This window comes from Mastomys coucha, unplaced genomic scaffold, assembly GCF_008632895.1.
Source record: "Mastomys coucha isolate ucsf_1 unplaced genomic scaffold, UCSF_Mcou_1 pScaffold13, whole genome shotgun sequence".
In the NCBI taxonomy this organism is placed as follows: domain Eukaryota; kingdom Metazoa; phylum Chordata; class Mammalia; order Rodentia; family Muridae; genus Mastomys; species Mastomys coucha.
Window position 1 is genome coordinate 61225144 of NW_022196895.1, and position 25501 is coordinate 61250644.

General features: G+C 43.5%; 1 protein-coding gene across 5 annotated transcripts in view; it reads right to left on the reverse strand.

Moving 5' to 3' along the window:
- Alpk2 (alpha kinase 2) overlaps positions 1 to 25501 on the reverse strand; it is a 127363-nt gene that overhangs the window by 65689 nt on the left and 36173 nt on the right. For all 5 annotated transcript variants that reach the window (XM_031365886.1, XM_031365887.1, XM_031365888.1 and 2 more), the window contains one exon: positions 16376 to 18080. In XM_031365886.1, the coding sequence (XP_031221746.1) occupies positions 16376 to 18080 (1705 nt within the window). The remainder of the gene's footprint in view (positions 1 to 16375; positions 18081 to 25501) is intronic.

The window sequence follows — 25501 nt, forward strand, 5'->3', positions numbered from 1 at the left end:
AAAAAAATACATCAATTTATTATTTTAGAATTCTAGTGGTCAGAAATCCATCACTGGTGAGCTAGAGTCCAGGGGTCCACAGGGCTTTCTTTCTAGAGGAAACATTCTCTTTCTTCTTCCAACCTCTAGGGAGAGCTGGCAACCAGTCATTGGTTCATAGTACCTTCCTTACCTTCAGAGTTAGCAAGACAGCATCCCCAAATCTCTCTCTGACCCTGCCTCTCATTTTCTCTTCTATTCATAAGGATCCTAGTGATTGCCTAGACCCGCTCTAAAAGTTCAAAATAATCTCAAACTCAACTACCATAACCTCATTCCTCTGCCTGGCATAGTGACATCTCCATGGCCTAGGAGGACTGAAACCACCTTTGAGGAGGACTGAAGATGCCTTTGAGGGAATTATTCAGCTACTAGGAAGTAAACCGGACCTGGACAATCTGCTGGAGGGTCTCTTAGCTGCACTCTGCAGCTTTCATTTCATATGGGAAAGGAGTCCAGGTTTTGTTTTCCTAGAGTTGGAGAATTTACTCTGTGGTGGTTTGAATGAGAATGGCCCCCTACAGGCTCATAGATTTAAATGTATAATCAACAGGGAGCTAAAAGGATTAGAAGGATAAGGAGGTGTGACCTTGTTGAAGAAAGTGTGTCAATGTGGGTGGGCTTTGAAGTTTCAAAAGCTTATGCCAGGCCCAGTCCATGTCTCTGTTTCTCTGTCTCTGTCACTTTGTCACTCTCTCTGTCTCTCTGTGTGTCTCTGTCTCTCTCTGTCTCTCTCTGTCTCTGTCTCTCTGTCTCTGTCTCTGTATCTGTATCTCTGTCTCTGTCTCTGTCTCTGTCTCTCTCTGCCTACCGATCAGTATGTACCTACCTTTCAACTACTTCTCCAGCACCATTACTGCCCTCATGCTGTCATGTTCCCCACCATAATGATAATGGACTAAACTGCTAAAACTGTAAGCAAGCCCCCAATCAGACAGAGTTGCCTTGGTCACGGTGTCTCTTCACAGCAATAGAACAGTAACTAAAACCCTCTTAATTGAGTTTTGAGGAACTTACACATCAGGTCCTAATTCTCAGTGACTTCATGCCCTGAAGTGGTCTAAGTGGCTTATAAACTGCTATTATAATATTTATGCCTCTTTCTAGTTTAAAATAAATGAATATGATTCTGATACTTATTTTGGTGGTGGTTGTTTACAAAGGTTCTGAAACTGATGTCACAATCTTTTACCATGTGGACCCATGGATCCCACAGTGATTTTCAGCACAATATTTACCCATCTCTTCTCACTGACAGGTACTGTTTGTGCCCAATAAACCCCAACTCTTGCTTACAAGGAATTTACAATCCAGCTGGGAAACAACCCAGCATACTGTCATGGGGGGAGGGATTTGCTGCAAAGACTCTAAAGTCAGGGAAAAGGAGCTATAAAACTGAGAGGAGGCTATAAATAACAGCTACATTCATATGGGAGATTAGAATATCAAAATGGTTATGAAATAAGGAACACTGGACATTAGACATGCATGAGTGGGCCAGCATCCTTCATGGTCAACCCTTTGAAGGAGTACCCTCTTTGGGCTACAGAGAATGTAGCTCAGTCGACAGAGTACTTACCCAAAATGCATGGACCTATGGGTTCCATCCCTAGTACCATGTATCCCTATTCCATGTAATGGTGGATAGTGGTACATGCCTGAAATTCAGTGCCCAAGATGTAGAAACAGGAGGATCAGGAGTTCAGGGTCATCCTCAGTTATACAATGAATCTGAGACAATCAAGTCTACATGAAACCCCGTCACAAAGAAAGGGAGAGCCTGCCCCCAGTCTTCTTGACTATAGTGCCCCCAGTCTTCTTGACCATGGGAGATTCAGCCCTCAAGAAAGAGTTTAGGAAGTCTTCCTTGGAATTCCTCCCCAGCAAAAGCAGATCCCGATGTAAGAAATAAGATGAGGTTTGTTTGAGAGTTGACCGCAGAAAACAGGAGGCAACAGAGTGTGAGACCGAAAAACAAATACAGCTGGTAAATAGTCATGATTGAGCATGCCACTCTGGAGGAGAGAGGGCACTGTGGACGTTGCCTTAGAATCATTCCCTGGGGTGGGGTGGGGGAGACTAAGATATTATCTGATGATTCATACTCCTCCTTGGTTAAGAATTTTCCAGACTTCCAAATGTACTGGTGGATGTGGCCAAGCAACCTCCAGATCACAAGGAAGGCTCTCGGTCAGTGGAGAGCTGTCAGCTGCTGGCACTGCCAGGTAGATCAGGAACGATGGGGCAGGCGCTAGCCTCAGCATTAGGAACAATGAAGTTGCTTCCTAAATGGGCCAGTCAGTAGGGTCTTTTTTTACCTGAATGATACTGTTCCCTCTCAGTCATAATTTGCTGGACCATGATCAATCCCAGACTCCACTCTTTCTGTGGTCTATGATGATCTGACTTTCTTATGGAACTTGAGTTCCAGTTTTGCCACTTAAAATGGATATGCCCTGGTCATGATGATTACACTCTTTGAGCCTGAACCCATAGAAAGAGTTAATGCATATTTGTGTGTGTGTGTGTGTGTGTGTGTGTGTGTGTGTGTTTGTGTGTGAGTGCAGTTGATGACAATACTTGTTTGCTTCATCTTCAGTGCAAACTCAGACCAGGTATAGACATTGGGAAATCATCTCAATCCCATTATCTTTCCCTCTTCCCCCAAAAGAGAAATTATGTGTAGAAAACATTTTTAAAAAATAAAATAAAAGACATTTTTGAGATGGTGTTGTCCTGGAGCCTCCTAACCAGACAGACAACAGGACATCTGATTTGCTGCTTGGCTCTAGTAAATATATTTACTTCAGGAAGATGCTCATTCAGTTGCCATTTAAATGTCACACCGGGAACACGGTTTTAACATTTCCATCCATAAGAACTTAGGGCTGCTAAGACTAACTCTGCTATAAACTAGATGCATATGAAACTCTTACAGATTGTGATGGCTCTGTTGGTCTGATAAATTTATTAGGCTTATTACTGAGCCACCATTCACATTTTAATTATTGATAAAAATTGCCTCTTTGGCAGCCAAATGGCATGCCAATCTGCACACCCACCAGCAGGGCAGTAGAAAACCTGTCTGCTCATGGGCTCATTGTGCGGCCATAGCTTTCAGAACAATCCCTGAAATTTGAAAAAAGGAACAAGGGACAAAGGGAAGGAGGGAGGGGGAAAAGAGATTGGCAAAATTGCATATCTTTTCATGAACTGCTTGGGAATTGTGGTGGTTTGAATATGCTTGGCCCATGGGAAGTGGCACTATTAGGAGGTGTGATGTTTTTGGAGGAAGTGGGTCACTATGCAGGTAGGCTTCGAGGTCTCCTAGTGTTCAAGCTCTGCCCAGTGTGGAAGAGAGACTCTCCTCCTGGTTCCCTGAGGAAGACAGTTTCCTTCTGATCAAGATGTAGAACTCTCAGCTCCTTCTCCAGCACCATGCCTGCCTGGGTGCTACCATGCTTCCTGCCATGATAATGGACCAAACCCCTGAAGCTGTAAGCCAGCCATAATTAAATGCTGTCCCTTATAAGAGTTGCTTTGGTCATGGTGTCTCTTCACAGCAATAAAACCCTAACTAAGATGGTCACTTTGTCCATTTTTAATCTTGATTAGGATTTATTTTTATTTTATGTGTACTTTGCCTTCATATATGTATGTGCACTACCTGTATGCAATGCCTTTGGAGGACAGAAGAGGATTGCTGGATCCCCTGAAGCTAGAGTTACAGACAGTTATAAGCCCAGAGCAAGATTAGGCCCAGGTGTGGTAGAAACAGTAATTTCAGAATGGGGTCCCACCCAGCTAGCTTATCATCTGTGCTTAACAGAGGCAGGCAGATCTCTGAACTCTTTTGCTGTTAAAAGAAAATGTGTGTTTGCTGTCTCCTAAGAATTAAGTGGCTAGGGTCATAGGATGCGGATTCATAGGATAATCAAAAGGAAACCTAGAGTAAATGACTGGGATTGATGTGCAAAATAAAAGACTGGGCTTTTGATCTGCAAGAGATGAGCTATCCAGAGAATTTTTTAGAATAGCCAAAGAGGCCTGCTTGAAAAACAGGATGAGCAGAACATAGAGGGAGTGAGAGAAGGGCACACATGCACACACACACACACACACACACACACACACACACACACACAGAGAGAGAAAGAGAGAGAGAGAGAGAGAGAGAGAGAGAGAGAGAGAGAGAGAGAGAGAGGCTCTGCTGTCTGAATCTTCCTGATCTTCCCAATGTTATCTGTGAAGCAGTAGGATTACACCCAGCAAATCACTCCACCATGCTTGACTTTTGTTGATAGATAGAACCTATGTTGGGGTTTGTGCAAAATTTTTACATCTTAGCGTTTCCTCATTGTTTCCTCCTTATCCTCAGAAAGGCTTGCCCTTTCTTACACTTTATTTGATACTCACTTAGGCAACAAAATCAGGAATTCCTTGAGATTTGGTACCTTGAAAATTAGAGATATTTATGTTTTGTTTCCTCCACTGAGGAAAAAGGGCAAGCTACTCATGGCTATCGTTGCTCACCAGAACTAGCAGCAAACATTTTCAGCTCCAAGGTTTTTTTTCCCCTTTCCAAACAAAGAGAGAAAGAAAGAAAAGAAGGAAGGAAGAAGGAAGGAAGAAAGGGAGGAAGAAGAGTATAAGGAAGGAAGGAAGGAAAGAAGGAAGGAAGGAAGGAAGGAAGGAAGGAAGGAAGGAAGGAAGGAAGGAATTTCTAGCTCCTTTTCTAAAGGAGCTCTGTTTCCTTTTCTAAAGAAAATCTGAGCATAGTGGAGCAACCCAACCCTTTAATCCTGGTACTTATGAAGCAAAAAACAAAAGGATCTTTGTGAATTCAAGGACAGCATCATCTACTTAGTAAACTCTAGGCAAGCCAGATCTACATAGGGAAAACTTATCTAAAAAAAAAATCAATTCTATCTCCTTAAAATATTAAAACATTAGTAATACTTTCTATCACTGCATCCTCTCCTCCCTCCCAAGAGTTAATCATATCTGTCTTTTGACTTCATACCCAAATGTCTTAGTTAGGATTTTATTGCTATGAAGAGACACCATGACCAAGACAACTCTTATAAAGGAAAACATTTAATTGGGGCTGGCTTACAGGTTCAGAGGTTCAGTCCATTATCATCATGGCAGGAAGCATGGCAGCATCTAGGCAGACATGGTACTGGAGGAGATGAGAGTCCTACAGAAGGCAACCAGGAGGAGACTCTGATTCCACACTGGACAGAGCTTGGGCCTAGGAAACCTCAAAGACTGCCCCCACAGTGACACACTTCCTCCAACAAGGCCACACCTACTCCAGCAAGGCCACACTTCCTAATGCCACTCCCTATAGCAAGCATTTAAACACATGGGGGCCAAGCCTATTCAAACCACCACACCAGGACTGTATAACTGGGTCACATGTAGTTCTATTTTCAGTTTTTAAAGGAACCACATTGATCTCCATAGTGGCTATACCAGTTGATATTTCTACCAGAAGTGTGCAGGGGTTTCTTGCTTCTCCCTGTCCCCAGCACTTGTTTGTACTTGGTATAACAAAAACTTTGACAGATTGACTTTGGGACATATACTGTATCATGAGGTATGTATTACTTTGCAACGTGCCTATGTTAAATTGTGATATGTCCATCATTTGAATGGGCTATATATAGTCTGTTTAGATATTTCTCTCAACATTGCCTTTCAGGCCTATCTAACACATATGGCTGTATGAAACAGAAAGAGCAGTTATGAATGTGGCCAAACACTAAATCCTAAACTTGTTTGAAACAGTATGAGATGTTTTGTGATCTATTATTTGTTTCATTGCTGAGTCACAGTTCCTGATCATGAACTTTGCACATGATGGCATAGTGTCACATTAGCAAAAGCTTGGACACACCTGCTGAAGTCCATAGCCCTTATGTCACGGACTCTGTGGGCGCACGTGAATGCTTTGCTTAAAGGTAGATTCTGGGAAGTGAAATTGCACCATCATAGGCAACAGTCCTTTTGGGTTTTTGTTTTGTTTTGTTTTGTTTTGTTTGTTTGTTTGTTTTGCTTTGTTTTTTTGAGACAGAGTTTCTCTATATATCCCTGGCTGTCCTGGAACTCACTCTGTAGACCAGGCTGGCCTCAAACTCAGAAATCCTCCTGCCTCCCAAGTGCTGGGATTAAAGGCATGAGCCACCACCACCTGGCTAGTCCTCTTAAACTGTTTAAAACAAGATGCCAAACTACACAACTGCTGCTATATGCCTACATCGCAATATCTCAACCTTATTTGATTTTTCTCTCTGCCCCTGTCTATCTCTGACCTTCTGTCTTTCTCCATGTCTGGCTGGCTGGCTGGCTGGCTCTCTGTGTGTGTATTCCACATGTGTGCTGAGGCTGGAAGAGGGTATCAGTTCTCCCGGAGCTGGAATTGTGGACCACCTGATGTGGGTACTAGAAACTGAACCCCAGTCTCTGGAAGCAGAGCAAGTACCCTTAACTACCAAGCCATTTCTCTAGCCCCATAATTTCTAATTTATTTTATCGGATGGGTAAAAGATATCTTTTCAATGTTTGCATATTCCTGGTTGCCAGGAACCACAGTATCTCCTCCTGCTTACCGATCATAGGTCTTTTCTATAAACTGTGCATTCATTTATTTTTTTTAAATTTGTATAGTTTGGCATCCATTGGGAGGTATTGCTATTTCCCCATACGATGCCTAGTTGCCAGCGTTCATTACTTTGATATTTCCTAAAAGCTGAAAGGCTGTTTTTATTGTAAACTCATTTTCAGTGCAGGATTAAAGACTATATCCTCTATCCATATCGACTCATCTATGTTTTGGTGGCTACTAGCACACTGTTCTAATCACCACAGATTTATCGCCTCTCCTTTGTGATCTGTTAATTGAATGTCCTTTTCCCAATCTTGCTTTAAAGATGCAAGCTCACCTTCAGTCACAAAAACAAATCAAAACAAGCCAATAAAGCTTGCTTCTGATATCTAGCTCTAACCAAAGGCAGCAGTGAGAGATGAGTTATGGAGACCCTCAAGGCCCACTGACCCTTCTCCTACCAGCTTCCCCTGCTGCCAGCCAAATGCCTGTTACTGTACTTCTCAAAATAAACTCAGCTGCAAATGGCACACCTGTTCTGGATTAGTTACAATAAACCAGGGTCTGTGTTTATTTCAGTCGCACAGACAGGTGAGGGACTCTTACTGCTCCGAGGGTGAAAGATTAAGCTCTAACAAGCCCCAGTCTTCCCGTTGTTATCTCCATCCTGGGTAGTTTCCACAGAAACACCCCAGATTGCAGTAGTCATCCTCGATCTGCCTAGTTAAGCACTCGGCTTCTGAATGACACTGATCTCAAGAGTCACTCACTAAAAAATGCAGCTCTGATTATGCAGAGGGAGGGAACCCTGTAGGAGTCAGAGGGGATGGAGGACTTTAGAACATGGTCCACCAAATCAACAAAGCAGGGCTCAGATGGGCTCACAGAGACTGAAGCGGAGAACACGGGGCCTGCACGGGCCCCGTACTAGCTCGTCTGTGTATGTGTCATGGCTGTTAGTTAGTTTGGTGCTTTTGTGGGACTCCTCGTAGCAGGAGAGGGTGTATCTCTGACTCTTTTCCCTACCCCTGGGATGAGTTTCCTATTCGATTGCCTTGTCCAGCCTCAGTATGGGAGCTTTTGCCTTGTCTTACTGAATCGTGTTAGCTGTTGGCTTTTGGAGGCCTGCTCCAAGTAATCCATCCCACTACCATCATTAGAAAAGTGGTACTCCATAATCTATCCCTCAGGTCTCCATACCTCTGCTCAGCAGGATTGAAGTTGGAGCCCCTGGAATGACCCTGGCATCCACTCCACATGAGCTTCATGACCTTCTTTCCAGGATGTGTCTTAAGCTAGCTGAGCTTCCATGAGGACACCCATGCCAAGCCCTACCGTGGGACTAGTGCACTAACATCAGAGTCTCTGGGGTGCAACTTGGACCTACCTCTGTATTCAGAATGTACCCCACACGGCTCTGCAGCACGGGTTGTTGGCTCTGGCACCTTGGAGGTTAAAGAATCAACTGAAAGCTTTGATAACTCTCAAAGCCCAAGATTCACTGCAGACCTGATGATAGTGGACTCTCTGGTAGTAGAACACAAGAAACGCCCCCCAGGAGATTCCACGAATTCATGGAGATGAATGCCTTAAGATATTCATCCATCCATCCAGTCATTCATTCATTCACTTTTGGGGATGAAAGTCAGGCCTTCCAACATGATAGGCAAGCATTCTACCGCACCCCTCATCCTGCCCTCTTAAAATCTTCTTAATCCAGGAAAGATGCTGTGCTCTGCCAATCAGGGCTTCTGGACCCTCACAGCCCACAGGAATCTCCTAGAGTATGGGGTTAGATGAAAATCTGACTCAGCAGGAAAACCACTGAGTCTTGGAAAGCCTGAACTTCTAACCAGATGACCCACAGACCTGCATGGAGCGTTACAAAGCTGTAAGCATTAATTTTGTTTGGTTGCTTATGCCTAGAACAGTGAAAGCCCAGGGACCCTGAACAGGACCTTGCCCATTCAGATGGTGAATGGTGTTTGACAGAAGTGGCTCAATGGCTTTGTGATTGAAAACAAAACAAACGTTTGTGTTCCTCTCCTGGTCTGCCTCGGGGAGTGGTGTTGACAAGAGGCTCAACTGCCACAAGCTGTGAGAGATGAGCCAGGGTAGCCTCTGCCCTTCCTGTCATTGCCACCAGAGCGGGAGCCACTGTTCAACAGTTGTTATTTGTCTTGCAAAGTGTAAAACCTGTATTGCAAGAAGGTTTAGGTGTCTGCTTTCATTTCTCCTGCCCTCCTGGCACTCAGAATTATTTGCTGGAGACTTAAAATGCACCCTGCCTGCTGCAGGTCAGTCAACACAGATTTCAAACTTGGATATGCTGCCCATTTCTTATGTTGCCTCCCAAGCACTCAGATGTACAGCGAGTTTCATACATACTTCCAGGGGCTCAAATCTGCTTAGCACAGGAGATGAACAGCTGCAGTACAATACAACTGGGAACCAGCCGAGGAAGGAGGCAGTTGGCAGACAGAAATCTTTTACTTAGTGGGAACTGCATTATGGAAACTTTAAAGTTTGTGTCTATGTCTATCACAGTGGTTCTCAACCTTCCTACTGCTGTGACTTTTAATTCAGTTCCTCGTGTTGTGGTAAGCACCCCTCCCCCAACCATGAAATTATTTTTGTTACTACTTCATAACTGTAACTTGGCTACAGTTCTGAATTGTACTGTAAAATATGTGCTTTCTGATGGTCTTAGGCAATCCCTATGAAAGGATCACCCCCAAAGGAATTGAGACCCACAGGTTGAGAACTGCTCAATCACCATTTTGTTTTAGTTTGAGTTTGGGGGTTTGGGGGACTTTCTAAGACAGGGATTTTATGTGTTCAGGCCAACCTTGACTTTACTACATAGCTAGCCCACTGTGGTGTGGAGTTTTCCATCCTTCTGGCTTAGCCCACTGTGGGCAGCACCATGCCCTAGGCAAAGGGTGCTGAATTGTATGAGAGTGGAGAAGTGGAGCTGAATTTAAGCAAGCAAGTGAGTGACACATATTCACTTGCTCTTGCCTCTGGATGTGACGTGACTAACTGCTCTAAGTGTGATTTCCCTGTGACATGGAATCGTAACTCCATGTCATGATTTGTTCAAGTATTTTATACAGCATCTGGAATGAAAACAGAGCATCTAGCATTGGTCTCAGAGAAGTAAGAACTTAACAAATGTGGTGCTCATGGCACCAAAACAGTAGAAGTCAACCCAAATGTTCTTTAGCCAAGAAGTCATTAAGCAAACTCCAGGACTCACTCACAAACCTCACACGAAACTACTTAGCAAAAAAAGACATGGACTTCCGATACACATGACTCGGATGAATCCCTGGGGACTGTGCTAAAGGAATAAACTCCCAGGAAGTTACATACTTTCTGACTCAATCTGTGTAGGATTTTAGGATTGGAGGACAGATCAGCAGTCACCAGGGAATAGAGAAGGAGAGCAGCAGGGGGGATGTGGGTACAGTTAAGTAGTTCATGGAGACCAAGCAGTCTTTACGATGACACTATTCCAAATAAATCATTTCTTATGTGAATATACAGTTGTCTCAAAAAAAATTCAATAAATACCAGTATGAAAACATTTGTAGCTAGCCCTCAAGAATTCTGAATCGAGCATCATGAATGGAGATGTAGTTCAGTGGTAGGATACTTGCTTACTGTATGCAAAGCCTTAGATTAAATCCTTAGCATGGCCAAAATCTAACAACAAAAGCAAAAAAAAGGAGGTAAATAGTAAAATAAAAATAGTAATATCATTACTTATTAATTGTGTTGGGCACATAACATATAACCTTGAATCCTTCAGACATTATTGAAGCTTTTGTTTGTATTTTTTAATTTTGTTTTAGCTTTTGAGACAAGCCACCAAACCTGGAACTCACTATGTGGACTAGGCTCGTCTCGAACTTACAGAGACATGCAGATACTTTTTAAAAATTTTTTCTTTATTTTTATTATTTTATATGTGTGTGAGAGCACCTACATACATGTACGTGTAACATGTGTGCCTGGATGTCTGAGTACCTACATATAAACATGTGCAACATGTGTGTCTGTAGCTTGAGGAGGCCGGAGGAGGGTGTGGGAGTTCCTGGAGCAGGAGTTACAGTGATATTATCATTATTTGTTTTACAGGTGAGAAACCAGGAGCTGAAAGAGTCTATATTCTCATAGAAAATAGCAGGGCAGTGAACAAATCGAGGGCTCAAGCCCACACTCTGTTCAATAGTATCCCCTTTAAGCACGGGATCAAGCCCAGACTCTGTTCAATAGTATCCCCTTTAAGCACGGGATCAAGCCCACACTCTGTTCAGTAGCACCCACTTTGCTCATGGGAGACCCATGTGGGTGGATGTCTGCAGCTGTGGAGAGCCTGGTATTGCTTGGGTACTGCTCCCTTCTCAGGAGTTCCTGAGGTTAGGAGGGCAGACGGCAGGGGGATACCAGCTGGCAACCCATCCCTTAGGTCCCTGCTGGATTAGCAGGTCCTGGCTAAGGATCTGGAGGTCCCTCCCACGAAGAGGCAGTGTAGCAGCTGCTGTGTGTGCGACTGCCAGCCCCATTGAAGCCCCCTCAGCCCAGTATTTCACCAGGATGGAGAGCTCCACTCTACGTGTAGGTGTTGAAACCCCACCTCCAAGATTACAGCTTCTCCACTTGATATGAGACCCTCCATGGACCACAAATTAGCCTCTACCTTGCTGGAGGGACACCTATAGACATGCTCCCTGCACGGGTGAGACCCTTTCCACCAGCAATTAGAGGCCCACTTCCCCAAGGAATGAGTCCACCAAGGCACTAAAAGCCAAAGTTGCACTTTGATTGCTAGTGTTCAGGAGGGAATCCAGGTGCAACGTGTAGAAGCTCTGGAACATGGCTTCTTAGGCACCTTTTGCTCTCCCAACTCCTTTTGAGCACAAGAGATTGTATATGACCATATATATATATATATATCATATATATATATATACATACACATATATGTATGTGTATGTCAGTAAATGCTTGATTTGTATACTTGTTTTATGTGTATATATACATATAGAAGTATGCACATATATACACATATATATGCACATAAAACAAGTATACAAATCAAGCATTTACTGATAGTATACAATAAAGAAAAATATTTTGCATCAATCCTTTGGCAAATATACAGTGTTACCCTCGTTACAAAGCAATTTACATACTAAGGGATGGTTATGCCTTCTTTTTTTTTTTTTTTTTTTTTTTTTTTTTTACCTAGAATGAAATATTGATTGGATGTTTGATACTACAAGATGGAGAGCAACCTGAATGATCTTCAAAGTTAGTGGCTATTCTGATTTTATACTTGTCAAGGCTGAGACCACCACTTTGTATACATATGGAATACAAGGTGGCAAACTTGTATTCCATATGTACAAAAACTATTTTTAGGATTCTTTCTGGGGGAAAAAAAACTATATTCTGTCCCAACTCCAAGCTAAAATTTATTTAAGGATTTGTGTGTGCATGTGTGTTCCAATGGTGGAGAGATGTTTGTGCATGTGTGGGGTTCAAAGGCCAACATCGGGTATCTTCCTCAGTCACTGTCCACCTTAGTATTTCTAAGATTCATCTTAATTATCATTAAATTACCTGTACCTATGTGAGAGGGTGTGGAGGATGTGCATGTGAGTTCAGGTGCCTGCAGGGGCCTAAGGCATAGGATCCCCTGGAGCTGTGAGTCACCTTGAACTCAGGTCCTCTGCAAGAGCAGTATATGCTCTTAACCACTGGGCCATCTCTCTGGCACTGCACTTAATTTTTTTTTTTTTTTGAGAAGTCTCTCATTGAACCTAGAGCCTGCTGATTCAGTTGTACTAGTTGGCCAGAGAGACTCAAGGAAATTTCTGTCTCTGTCTCACCAGTGCTAGAATTACAGGCACCCCCAAGCTTTTACACAGTGTCTGGGGATCAAACTCTGGTCCTCATGCTTGTACAAGAAGTGATGGCCATCTCCATGGTCCCCCATTGGTTGTTTGTTTTGTTTTGTTTCGTTTTATGAAACTCAAGTCAATAAGACCAAACATTATAGCATAATACAATCCAAAGACACACTGGTGTGATACATTAATGCTGAAAAATTACAGAGTAGGAAAAATATGAAAAGTTGTGATTTCCATATTTATTCTTATTTCTATACGAACATAAAACTGTATATGTGTGGGAAATGCAGTTCCTAAGCTACGAAAGCCTCCATCTGAGCTGAGGTGCTTCATGTGGCAGCATTTGTTGGTGCTGTGTGGTGTGTGTGGTGCTGTGTGGGGTGCTGGCATGCCCAGCACAACACTGCACATATGTGTTCCTGCCCAGTGCTACATTGATATCCCACAATACAACCTGGGCCAGTTGCATTGTTACAGTAATAAGCACCCCTGATTGATGTATCGGAGAATATTAATGTATATAATATAATCATATTATGTATCTATTATACCTGTATTTATATTAATGTACATAATGTAATTAATGTATTTGATTTTGAACTTATTGTTGGTTGTTGCATACTTGGTAACCTTTTACCATTGTTAAACTTTACCTGACCCCCTACATTCAGTGTGGGGTCCCAACCCACAGTTTATATGGCTGAACTATAGAAAAAACCAACCCATTACCAGGACTAGAAGAGCCCACAGAAGTGCATCCTGTTTGTGGAAGGATTGACGGCAGCGTCTTATATTGAAGTAAGGGAAGAACGTACTCAGGAAAGTGAAGAGAGTGAGGTCATCAATAATCATCAGAATCCTACCTAACAAGACAGTTCATCTCCTACTTGCTCTCTTGATGGTCGAGTGCCTACTACTTGGCCGCCATGACTCTTAGAACAACGCACACTGAACAAATGCAGCTCCCTCACCACCACCATGTAGCTAGCTCGCTTTCTATGATTAGTGCTAACTCCACGTCAGTAAGAGTCTTCACCCCCAGGACCTGAGACGATGCACTCATACTGTACACTGGTAGTCTTGGGACCTCAAAGAAGAAATGCAAACCTCTCTGGGGCAAAGCGAAGCAGACACAGCACTTCTGAATTCAAAGCGCGGGTAGCTCACTCCAGGGTGGCTGGGGGAAGAAACTTAAGACGGGCGGATTTTTGGGCCGTGGCTCTAGACCATGAGCTCAAACCCAAGACGAAGAGCTGGCAGTGTGACCCTTGATGAGGATTCAAGTTAGCCTGGGGTACCCTTCTCTATTTTCCACTCCCAAACTGGAAGGTGCGTTGGAATCTTCCATAAATGTAGAGAAACTGGGGGCCTTTCCAATCCTAGCCTGGGTCAGTAACTATTTCAAGACAACACCTAACGAGATGGCTCTGCATTGGGAAAGAGACAAGGGAAGGCAGAAAGTAAAGACACCTAGGTACTCATGCGTCAGACACGAGATATTCTGCAAGAGGCCCTTACAGAATAACACAGGCAATTAGAGGCATGGAATTTTTCTTAGAACCCTAAACCTGATGTACAGATGAAGACAAAATACTAACTGATAAGCTGCCATTCACTTCCTATGGGGGGAAGGGGAACCAGCTCAAGGTAAGTGGATCAGTCTAGACTTGAGGATGGGAAAAGTTATTAATGTGAATCCTGAGACAAGGTTTTAAATAATTCAAAACTCCTTAGGTGTGTAAGCCTCAAGAGTCATAGAGTATTTAAAAATTCTCTGGACTTGGTTATGGAAAAAAGTTATTTTTCCCTGCACCATATTATCTAAGGTTTCATATAATTCCCAGTGACTTCCATATTTCTGGATACAATCTGCAGTAATAATTAGCCATTTGCTATCTGTTGGCCATGTTTTATAGTTCGTAAAAATACATATATACATATCTCTTAGAATTAAATAGGGACTTTTCACATGGCAAAAGAATCTGCATTTTTACATATGCCAATTCCAGAGGGGAAAATCTCCTGGCTTTAATCTAAAGAGAAGAAATATCACTGATACGAACATCCCACTTTTGCTTAAGGCTGCACAGAACTGCTCGTTAGCAGCCAGTTTCAATTCGAGTTTCTGGCTGGCCCTTGAGCAAAAAGTCAGCTTTGCTACTGAGCAGTGCAAGGTGAGGCGCAGGCTCACTCCCTGCAGAAAATGCAAATTCTTCCATTGGCCTTCTAAACAAGAAAGTCGCGATATTCATAAATGGCTTTATCACACTGTAATCCAGCAGTCAAGGTCGAGTGGCTACTGATTCACAAAGAGCTCTCCCTTATGGTCCATGGTGGGCTTGGCCCCAAAGACTATACATTTTATTTAGCTGCAGTTTCAGTAAAGCAGTGAACTTGCTCATCTGCAGTTCAGGTCAGGGCACAAACCTGAGGAAAGCAAAGGTCCTTTCCTTCCTCTCTGCAGGTAACAGGACTAGTGCCTGCTTCTCACACGGATGAGCCTAAAGCCCACATTGTCAGCCACCCCCTTCCCTTCTTCCGCTTACTCCACGTAAGCTAGCCTGTTGTGCCCACATCCTCAAATAGAAAAGGTAATCTATAAGGAAACGTGTTCTAACTGCACAGACCACAGTAGAGAGGTGCTCTGCTGGAAAAGACTTAGGACCAGAAAGACATGCTGCATTTAGCAACATGACAAAGTTCACACTGACACATTAAGAGTAAACCCTTATTTAACTAGAACCAGGTTCCAGCTAAAGATTCCCTGGTAGTACAGAATATGAGCTTCTCTTCAAGTTTAGGGGGAAGGAATAACAAAAGGTATATTAAAAGGATAATAATAGTGAGAGTAGAGATGGATGGATGGATGGATGGATGGATGGATGAATATCCAGATAGATAGATGCATGCATACAAACATATATACAGACATTTCTAAAAAACATTTATTTCCAAAGTCAAATCTTGACCACAATACACAATCAGTCCAAAACTCATCTAGAACCTGTTATAAAGTACATAATTAAAAATTCAAGTGGTAAATGAAACCTAGTATTCTCCATGCATTAATTATTCCTCTAATTCTGTCTCTTTCAAATCAACACTAAAATCATACCCAAATTATTATTAGGCGATAATACATTTTCCTTTCTGCATCTTCTTGGCCTCTTTTATACTCTGTGGTCTAAGGAAAGCAAAAGAACGCAAACATCTAATCAAAAGCCTCCTATCGCACAGCAAGATCGACTTTGCCTACTTTCTCCAGGGTGGCAAGTGGATCCTGTAAGTTTTTTTCAGTCCCACAGGAATCCTGCCATTCGAGTTATAAGTTCTCACTAAAACTGAACTCAACTGTTTTCAAAGCCTGAAGTAAAATGATAGGGGAAAAAATGGGTCCCCGCTCTCTTTAAAGGCTACCTACACCTTTACTTTACTTCAGAAGGTTTGCGAGTAGTGAGCAGAGCCCACCTAGTAAAACACATGCAGCAGGCAAAATATCAGGTTTCTTTTTCCAGCTGTCCAGAACCCCATTAGAGCCTCTCACCCCTACGACTCTTATGCTATAATTAGGATGGCTTAGGGTTTATCTGGGCCTTTTTTCTAAGCCAGATTTCCTTCCTCGCTACAGAAAGAAACAGCTGTCTTTCGCAAGTACCCGGACAGCACTGGGACATGTATTTTGATTTACATGATAGTATAAGAATTACGAGTGTGAAGTGAAGAAAATCCACGCGTGCGCGCGCGCGCGTGCACACACACACACACACACCTTTTTCTCTCGTAGTTTGTCAAAAGCAGGTCTTACCTGAAGACGGTCAGTCTGGTCTGGAATCTGGCTTGCTTCGAATAATTTATTAAGCAGTGCTCCACCTCCCTCAAAGCTGCTGTCCTCTTCCTTGGAAAGCGGGTCTGCTGGTGGTCGAGGGATTTTGGAGACTCGCTGTGCAGGAAGTGGAACACACACTTCTGCGTGGAAGTGGGAATCCCAGCCAGGAGCTCCTGCCTCCGTATGTGTGGGCTCTTGTCCATAGCTCCCGGTTAAGGGTTGCCTAGTCGGTTCCTTGGGGAGGGGATCAAGAGTGCCTTTTGGGGCACCGTCTTTCAACAGCTGCTTCTTGGCGTTTGCCTTCATCCCGGGCCGCCTCGCCCTGGTGGGTCTCAGGGCTGCCTTCCTGCTGCTGCCTGCATACTTTTCGTCTGTGCGTTCCTCAGCCAGGCTTTCCAAACCCGGCTTCACCACTGACTTATCTGAGCCCCCGGACAAGGGCTTCACCGATGCCTCTGTCTCTGCCTTATCCACGGTCTGTAGATTATCACCGGAGAATTCCTCTCCTGCTTCAGGGTTGCCTCTGGTTTCTCCCTGAATTCCTGAACAATCATTTTCAACAGCCTCGGAAGTGGTAGGGAGTGAAGCCCTCCTCGGTTCTGTCATCTTAGCTGTCCCATCCTGGTGAGGTCCCAGGGTAAGAGTCATTTCTGAATGCAGGGGTAACACACTATCCCTGGAGGTTCCGCTGCTCCTGACCCCCACTTCCTGGGGTTGTGAGTGATAACTACAGAAGCCAGTGGCAACATTCATAGACCACATGTCACCTGACACCTGAGGCCCACAACTCATTTCACTGAAGAAATGCTCACACCCACCCCGACCACACTCATTGAATTCCATCTCTTCGTCATCGCTTTCTAATAAAAAAACTCGGTCAGTCCCCTGCAGGCTCCTTTGCCAGACCGCATTAGAGTAATCTGTCATAACATCGGAACATTCCAGATACTCCAGGTCATCATCCGAAAACTCCTCTGTGTAGGTTAGGGTTATCTCTGGGCAAAGTTCGTAGTCACTGTCAGAGTCTTCGCTGGAAACCTGGGGTCCCGGCTGCATGTTGACGGAGTTGCTGTCACCTGGGTAAGGACACAGAGTTGCCCCCGGCAGTGGAAGACTGAAACTTATGTATTTCTGTACTTTGGGGGTTTGATGACTAGGGGTGACACTCTCACTAGACTCTTCATATCCTAGGCCATCACCAATTAACCCTGGTACAGTGGCACGCCCTGTCCGGAGCTGGGATACACCTTGTGTTTCAACAGCGTTATTTGAATTAAAGGAATTTTCTTGCGTGTTACTTGAATTGTAAGGCTCCATTCTTTGGCTTGTCTCTTTAACATACTGGGGATTCTCAGAATTGGGAGCACCAGAGTCGCCACTGGCCACTATCTGGGGTGAATCCAAACGGTTGAATTTGTCCGGGGAGGAATCAGCTGACATGCAAGCCCCCGGGGCCGTACTTTCTTCAGTCTTACAAGGATTCCATTTCTCGTCTGTGTGATTTATGCTGTCTTCTTCATGTATCTCTGTCTCACGTTCACCAGCCACGTCCCCGCCGCGTCCTGGATCAGGAGAGACCTGTGGATCCTGCAGACCCTGGACCTCAAGGGATGCCGAGCAGCAGATCATGCCCACACAGCTTCTTGCCGAGACCTGGTAAACAGCGGCATCGCTCTGGGTACAGCTAGGAAGAGGATAGACAGGTAAGTGAAGGTTTGTACACCCACATTTGTCACATCTTGTTGTTGGAGAAAACGGCCACCTCAAAGAACACTAAGGAGGAATTTTTTTTTTACATCCTACTTTTTTTTAAAATCTAGCTGTTTATCTTTAGTGCCCTTGAATTTTAAAGAGCATTGTGCGTGTGAATTTCAAAGACATTGTTTACTAGTAATAAAAGCATTTTACGGCGACATTCTAAAACAGTACTGAAAACAAGGGCTCTTTTTAAAGACTATACCAAGAAGGTACTAGCTTAAAAATAAGAAGAAGAATGTCTTACTTTTTGAGATGAATATAACTATGTCATTTCCCCTTCCATTCTTCCCTCTAAGAATTGGTGTTCTTGGCAAGAAACTATAACAACATCACAATGGGGTTGTATGTAGGAAGGTCGGTGCCATTTCTTCCTTAATGTGACTAAAAAAACTCTAACTCACAGCCATGAGTGCCACTGGCTGGAAACCTGTATCCACATGTCACCTTGACTAACAGATCAAGCCAGGTGTCCTGCTTTGGCCCAACAGGGAAGAACTCTGAATCAAACTGAGCTTGCACTCCCTGTTCCAAGAGGGACAGCGCTCCTGTGACTCTTTTCTGAATTGACTGGAGTCACACAGAGCCTGCATTTGACATGTCTCCCTGACTCATTCTCTGCAGGGATCCTTCTGAAGGCTTTGCAGTCCCAATAATAGCTTGGTACAGTTGTAGAAGGTAACTTTTTACTGATTCCCCTTAGCTACATTGGAATGTGGCTCATTTTGCAATGTGTATCATTCAGCTTAGAAGCCACATATTCAGAAAATGAGAGCTGGGGGTGGGGGGGTGGTGTCTAGCCTGGGCTTGGATGAAAGGCTTAGACTTTTCACCAACTGTTTCCTATGTAAAATATGTATGGTTATCTAATCCCAGAGGGATGAGTTAGATGGTTAGATGTCATCCCAATACTGTAGTCTGAGGCTTTCATCGCCCTCTCTGAGGGAAGCCCTTTGCCTTCAATCATGGGGGCTTGGAGAGAAGGCTTGCTCGCCTAGTCAGAAAGAACTTCCAGGATGCCTTGTTTGTATGGTAACCAGCTTCTAGAGGTGTTGATCTTGGCTATGACCTATACTCTGCCTGTGATAACAGCTTTCGGAGGTGAGCTTAAAGCAGAAACCTATTTCCCAAACTTATTCTGGTCTGGATGAAGCAGAAACTCTTTGCCAGAGTATTCTTCAAGAATGTGGGATGTCAAGGCCAGGTCGCCTTTAGTTCCCCAGAGGTGTGAAGGAGCATCCTGACAACCTGCCATGCACAGTGCTTCACACTTGTGACTGTAACACGGGGAAGGTTGAGACGTCAGAGGGCAGAAAGTTCAGCCATTTGTGGTTGATGAATCCTTGATCTTTGACTTTAAGTGCCCCACAAAAAAAAAAAAAGAGGAGAACACTGGACGAAATAACAATGTCTGTTGGATGCTTCTACGTTAAAACACCCCACATGCAAACGATGCAAACGAGTTAAGTAATTCCTCCAAAACAATGAAGGGAAGAAACCAGAGAGCGGAAATAAGCCAGTGGAGCCTTCAGACTCTGAGGCCTAGGTCTGTATATGCTCAGGAAAAACCGAGGAGACCTTGGGTTAGGGAGAAACTTTGTATCAACGAAGCATTTCAGTCCAAATCCTTCACCCTTCAGACTCTGTCGCCTAGGTTTGTGTATGCTTAGAGAAAACAGAGGAGACTGTGGGGTGTATTTTCCCAGTCCAAAGCAACACACGACCATGTAGGTCTGCTGGCCGGACCCTACAGTGGGGTAGAGAGAAACATTGTATCAATGAAGCATTTCAATCCAAATCCTTCACCCTAATTGATCATTTAGCAATCTCATAGGAATCTCATAGCAATATCTCTCAAGTTGATACCTTGCATTATGTTAAGAACTGAAGAGTGCTAAGGAGACGTGAGAGATCTCCAGTCCATCCCTGGCCACCTCAGAGAGGCTTTCCATGCAAGGCTGTACCATGCATTCTGGAATGGGAAAGGAAGCTCAAAGAAAAGACCAGCTAAAATCATGTAAGGGCAGTGTGGATATAGAAACTTCTAAAGATGCTGGCAGAGAGACCTGTGGGCCTCACCATGAGAGGTTCCTACGTAAATGCCAAAAAAAGGATTTCCCTGAACAATTCATCCATTGAGTTCCATCCTGTGGGTCCTTTTGGCTGAGGTAGGCAGTATCAGTCTTCCACCCTGTTTTGAAAGTTGTATTTTTCTTTTTGGTGTTTTGAGACAAGAGTTTCTCTGTACAGCCCTGGATATCCTGGAACTCACTCTATAGACCAGGCTGGCCTCAAATTCACAGAGATCAACCTGCCTCTGCCTCCAAAGTGTTGGGATTGAAGGTGTGCAGATTAAAGGTGTGTACCATGATTTCTCGGCTTATTGCAGTCTTACCTTGAATTATCTAGGCTCTTTCTTATCTTTTTGGTTGTGAACCTAGCCTTTAACGGCCGAGCCATCTCACCAGCCCCTCTGGGCTCTTGAATCATTTCCTTATTAAAGGAAACAGGTCCAAATTACTGTGACTAGATGAGGCTTCTGGGTTTGTAACTCTAGAATTGTACCATAGTAGAGATGGTGAAATCATTTTGGTATCCAGACTCCTTTATACATTTCAGATCAACTGAGGATACCAAAGTGCCTTTGTTAATGTGGCTTACATCTGTCAACATTACATCAAGACGAAAAGACAAAATTCAAATATTTATTTATTTAATCCAAAATTAATCCATCATACCTTAGCATATATAGGATGTTTATTTTAAAACAACTAAGCATATTTTCCAAAACAAAGTGAAATTTTATGAAAGGACATTGTTTCACATTTTCCCAGGTATCTTTAACATGAGGCTTAATAGGAGACAGCTGGAGATTTGGATCTGGGTCTGCAGCCAGTGTGATGCAATACACTGTTTTCGTAGGTGAAGAGAATCTGCCATCACACAGGCACACATAAGAAGAATGCCAGGAGAGAGAGAGAGAGAGAGAGAGAGAGAGAGAGAGAGAGAGAGAGAGAGAGAGAGAGAGAGAGAGAGAGAGAGAGAGAGAGAACGCTCAGGGGGCAAGACTATCTGAGGAAGCCAGAATGTTCTAGTTCAGAAAGGTGCTGAATACTGAGTGGAAAGGGTTGGATTTTATCACCAGTCTCAGGCACTTTTAGCTTTCCTTGAAGCAGTAGGTTTATTTGCCCCCCCTTTTTTTTTCCTGAGGAAATATATACTAAACATCACTTGTCTATTTCTTGAACCATGCATGTGCTTGTGTGTGTGTGTGGTACAGGCATGCAGAGCTCAAGGGATAGCCTGGTCTTCCACGATGTTTGAAACAGGGTGGGTCTCCTGTTGATCTTTGTGGCACAGGCTAGCCGGCCTGCAGGCTTCCAGAGATGCCTGTACCCACCATTTGTTTTCTGTAGGCTTACTGGGATTAGACGTGGGTTACTCTGTTCAGCTTCCTGTAGACGCTGAGGACTTGGGGCCAGGTCTTCACACTTGCCCAAGTGTTTTGTCCACTGAGCAGCACACATCCCCAGACCCTGACCATTTTTTTTAAGTAAAAATTAATCTCCATAAAAACAAGTAACTAGTTTAGCTTGCAGGTTAGATAATAATACATATGCTTTTATAATATCGGAGGAGTCCGGTAGTGGTTTTGTGAGTATGAATTCTGTCTGATAACATAGTTATTCAGGAGATTCTTGCTGAGTTATTAAGATCTGATAAAATTAGTCATGTTTTACATGTTCACATAAGTCAGTGTTAAATAATGCTCTGTTGGCTTTAACCACAGCTGAAAGAATTCTATAACATCAAATACAGCTTGGGACTGATGCCTTGATTGATCTCAGAGGCATTGACCAATTTATCAGTCAGCACACTGAAAAGGAAAAATAATGTGTAAACATATGTTTAAACATATATATTGTTTTATATATTTTTTAACATATATACATACATGTGTGTGTATATATGTGTGTTATGTATATGTATGTATATACATAAATACACACATATATGTATACATATACATATGCATATGTGTATGTGTATATATATATATATATGTATATATATATATATATATATATACATATATATATATATATATATCCTGACCAGGCTGGCCTCAAACTCACAGAGACCTGCCTGCCTGCCTCTGCCTCTCTATTGCTGGTATTAAAGGCATGCATCACTATGCCCAGCTTAATATTTATGTTTTTTAATAAGTTTTTATCTTAAGCATTCCCAAGGGGGATTGAGTAAACACAGGAGTTCCAGGGAACACGCTGGGGAGTCACTAACTTGTGCTGTTCTCTAAGAAACCAATGCCATAGTGTCCTTTCTGCACACCTGACTGCTGGCCCCTGCAAGACGTCACTGGGCAGGATGGTGGCTTTGCTTAGTCTCATCTTTATGGACCTTCTTAGACAGAGGACATCATCTCTTCAGTTTTCCTGACTTATAATGGGAAAACAAACTTATGTCTGGACTCCATGGGCAGAGATCCCAATTCAGTGGTTCAAACATCATCGGGTATGATAGAATTGCGGGCAGAAGGCTGCCTGCTTCAGTGGGATGGGTGCGGTGAGGAAACCACCCCTGGAAGTTCCTTGGGGTTATTATTACTGTGATGAAACACCATGACCAGAAGCAAGCTAAAGAGGAAAGGGTTTATTTGGCTTCTACTTCCACATCACTGATCATCACTGAAGGAAGTCAGGGCAGAACTCAAGCAGGGCAGGAACCTGGAGGCAGGAGCTGATGCAGTCTATGGAGGGGTGCTGCTTTGTTCACTCAGCTTTCGTATACAACTCAAGACCACTAGGCCAGAGATAGCATCATCTCAATGAGCTAGGCCCTCCTCCATTGATTATTAATAAGAAAATACCTTACAGACTTGCCTACAGCCCGATCTTATGGAAGCATTTTCTCAGCTGAGGTTCTCTCTCCTCTCCAAGTGATGCTACTTGTGTCAAGTTGATTCAACATTAGCTATCACATTGGGCTGTACACACCTATGATTCTAATGCTTGGAGGTAGATGGAAGAAGATCAAAATTCAAGGTCATCTCAAATTCATAGTAAGTTTGAGGCCAGTCTGGGCCACACCGTCTGAAACACACAGTGTTCAGGACAGAAATCCCCATGCAGGTTGAAAACTGAGTTATTCCAGCCATAGCTACTGTTCTCCTTCCTTGGCTTCTGTGTTGAGGCCATTTGCCAGGTGCTAAACCATCCTACCAGCCACAGGAACTGTCTGTAAATCAAACTGCGCCTCCTGGCTACAGGTAAAACTTAGACTCCCTCTAGATCCAGAGTGTGAGCGACCACCCTGGGCCATGACCATTCCACGTCACTGTGAGCCCTGCTTTCCAGTGGGAGAGAGCAAGAGCTGGCAAGGAAACATCTGCAGGGTCTTCACCCTGCAGCCAGGCTGTGGATTACCTGAGCCCCGCCTAGGCATGCCATCAGCCAAGAGAGAAGATCGCTCAACAAATAACTGCATGATGACATCTGTGCCCTTGTTTTGCCACAGAACCAGGTGAAGGTCATCCTGTTTTTCTTAGGCTGAGAGTCTGTATTTTAATACCTGGCTCCTTGCAGCTGTCAGTGATCTCCTTTGAGTTATTCAGAATAGCTAAAGAAAGAAGATAAAATTGGGAGATTATTTCTTTTCTCCTTCTCCTTCTCCTTCTCCTTCTCCTTCTCCTTCTCCTTCTCCTTCTCCTTCTCCTTCTTCTTCTTCTTCTTCTTCTTCTTCTTCTTCTTCTTCACCTTCTCTTTCTCCTCCTCCTCCTCTTCCTCCTCTTCTTCTTCCTCCTCCTCCTCTTCCTCCTCTTCTTCTTCCTCCTCCTCCTCTTCCTCCTCTTCTTCTTCTTCCTCCTCTTCTTCCTCTTTCTCCTTCTCCTCCTGCTCCTAGATAAAACCTGATAGGAAATGTCTATATACACACTGGCTGTGTGTCTGTTACTTCTGTTGCTGTGATAAGACACCATGACCAAAGCAACTCACAGAAGAAAACACTTATTTGGGCTTACTGTTTCAGAGGGATAAAAGTTTGTGATGGCAGAATGGATACATGGTGGTTAGAGCTGGAAGCTGGGAACTCACATCTTGCACCAAAAACAGGAAGCAAAAAGCAAAGCAGGAATGGTGTGTGGCTTTTAAACATTAAAGCCTGCCTGCAGTGACAAACTTCCTCTAACAAAGCCACACCTCCTACATCTACCCAAACAGCATCCCCAACTGGGGAACAAGGGTTCAAATGTCTGAGCTTATGGGAGGCATTCTCATTCAAACCACCACAGTGTGTTATCTATCTACTAAGTGAGGTGGGGGAGATGTTTAATTCCTAGACAATTTCTATAGGACCTACCTTTCCATATACTAAGGAAAAATGAACTATCTATTACAAATAGCTACAATCTAGGACAGTGTCTAGTAAGGTGCACTAAAAAGTGATGCCAAATCCATGGATTCTGGACGCTAGGCACAAAAGAGAATGAAGGTTTCCAGTGTAACTTAGCAGCTGAAGCAGGCCCAGGAAATGCATAGTCTGATTTTGAAGGGAAAGATGGCATTTGCCTGGAACTAGGAGAGTAGAGATATCACTCCAGACAGAAGGAAAAATGTATTTGGAGGAAACATCCAGGTATTCATAGGAAACATTTGACTATTCCAGGGACAGGGCTAGGTAGGCATATAGAGAAATTCTACTATTTATTATTTAATTGGGGCACTTTATTTTAATCAGTGTGTGTGTGTGCTGTAGCATTTTCTCTGTCCAATCACATTAGGGTAGTGACAGTCCTAGTGATTGGACAGGAATAGAAAGGTAGAGCGAGAGTTGGGGGAGGAGAAAAGGTCAGGTGAGGTCGTGGAGGCACACAATGAGGACCAGCCAGACCCCACGAGGTTATACAACCAAGCAAAGGCTTTTACAAAATAGATTAATTGGCTTAGAATTTTGTCTTTATCATTTGGTTCTAAATTATTATATTGGCATCTTGTAAATTGTGATTTTATTATTTTATAAATCTGATTGGATATTAAGGCCTTAAGAGTCATGCTTTACTTAGGCACTATTTAGATAAATGATTGTGGGGATGTATAAAGAGTTGCATGTGAGCAAGATGTTTTTAATTTTTTTTTTAGATTTATTTTTATTTATTTTATGTGTATGAGTACACTGTAGCTGTACAGATGGCCGTGAGCTATCATGTGTATGGCTGCTGGGAACTGAACTCAGGACCTCTGCTGGCCCCGCTCGCTCCAGCGTGTTTCACTGTAGCTGTCTTCAGACGCACCAGAAGAGGGCGTCAGATCTCATTACAGGTGGTTGTGAGTCACC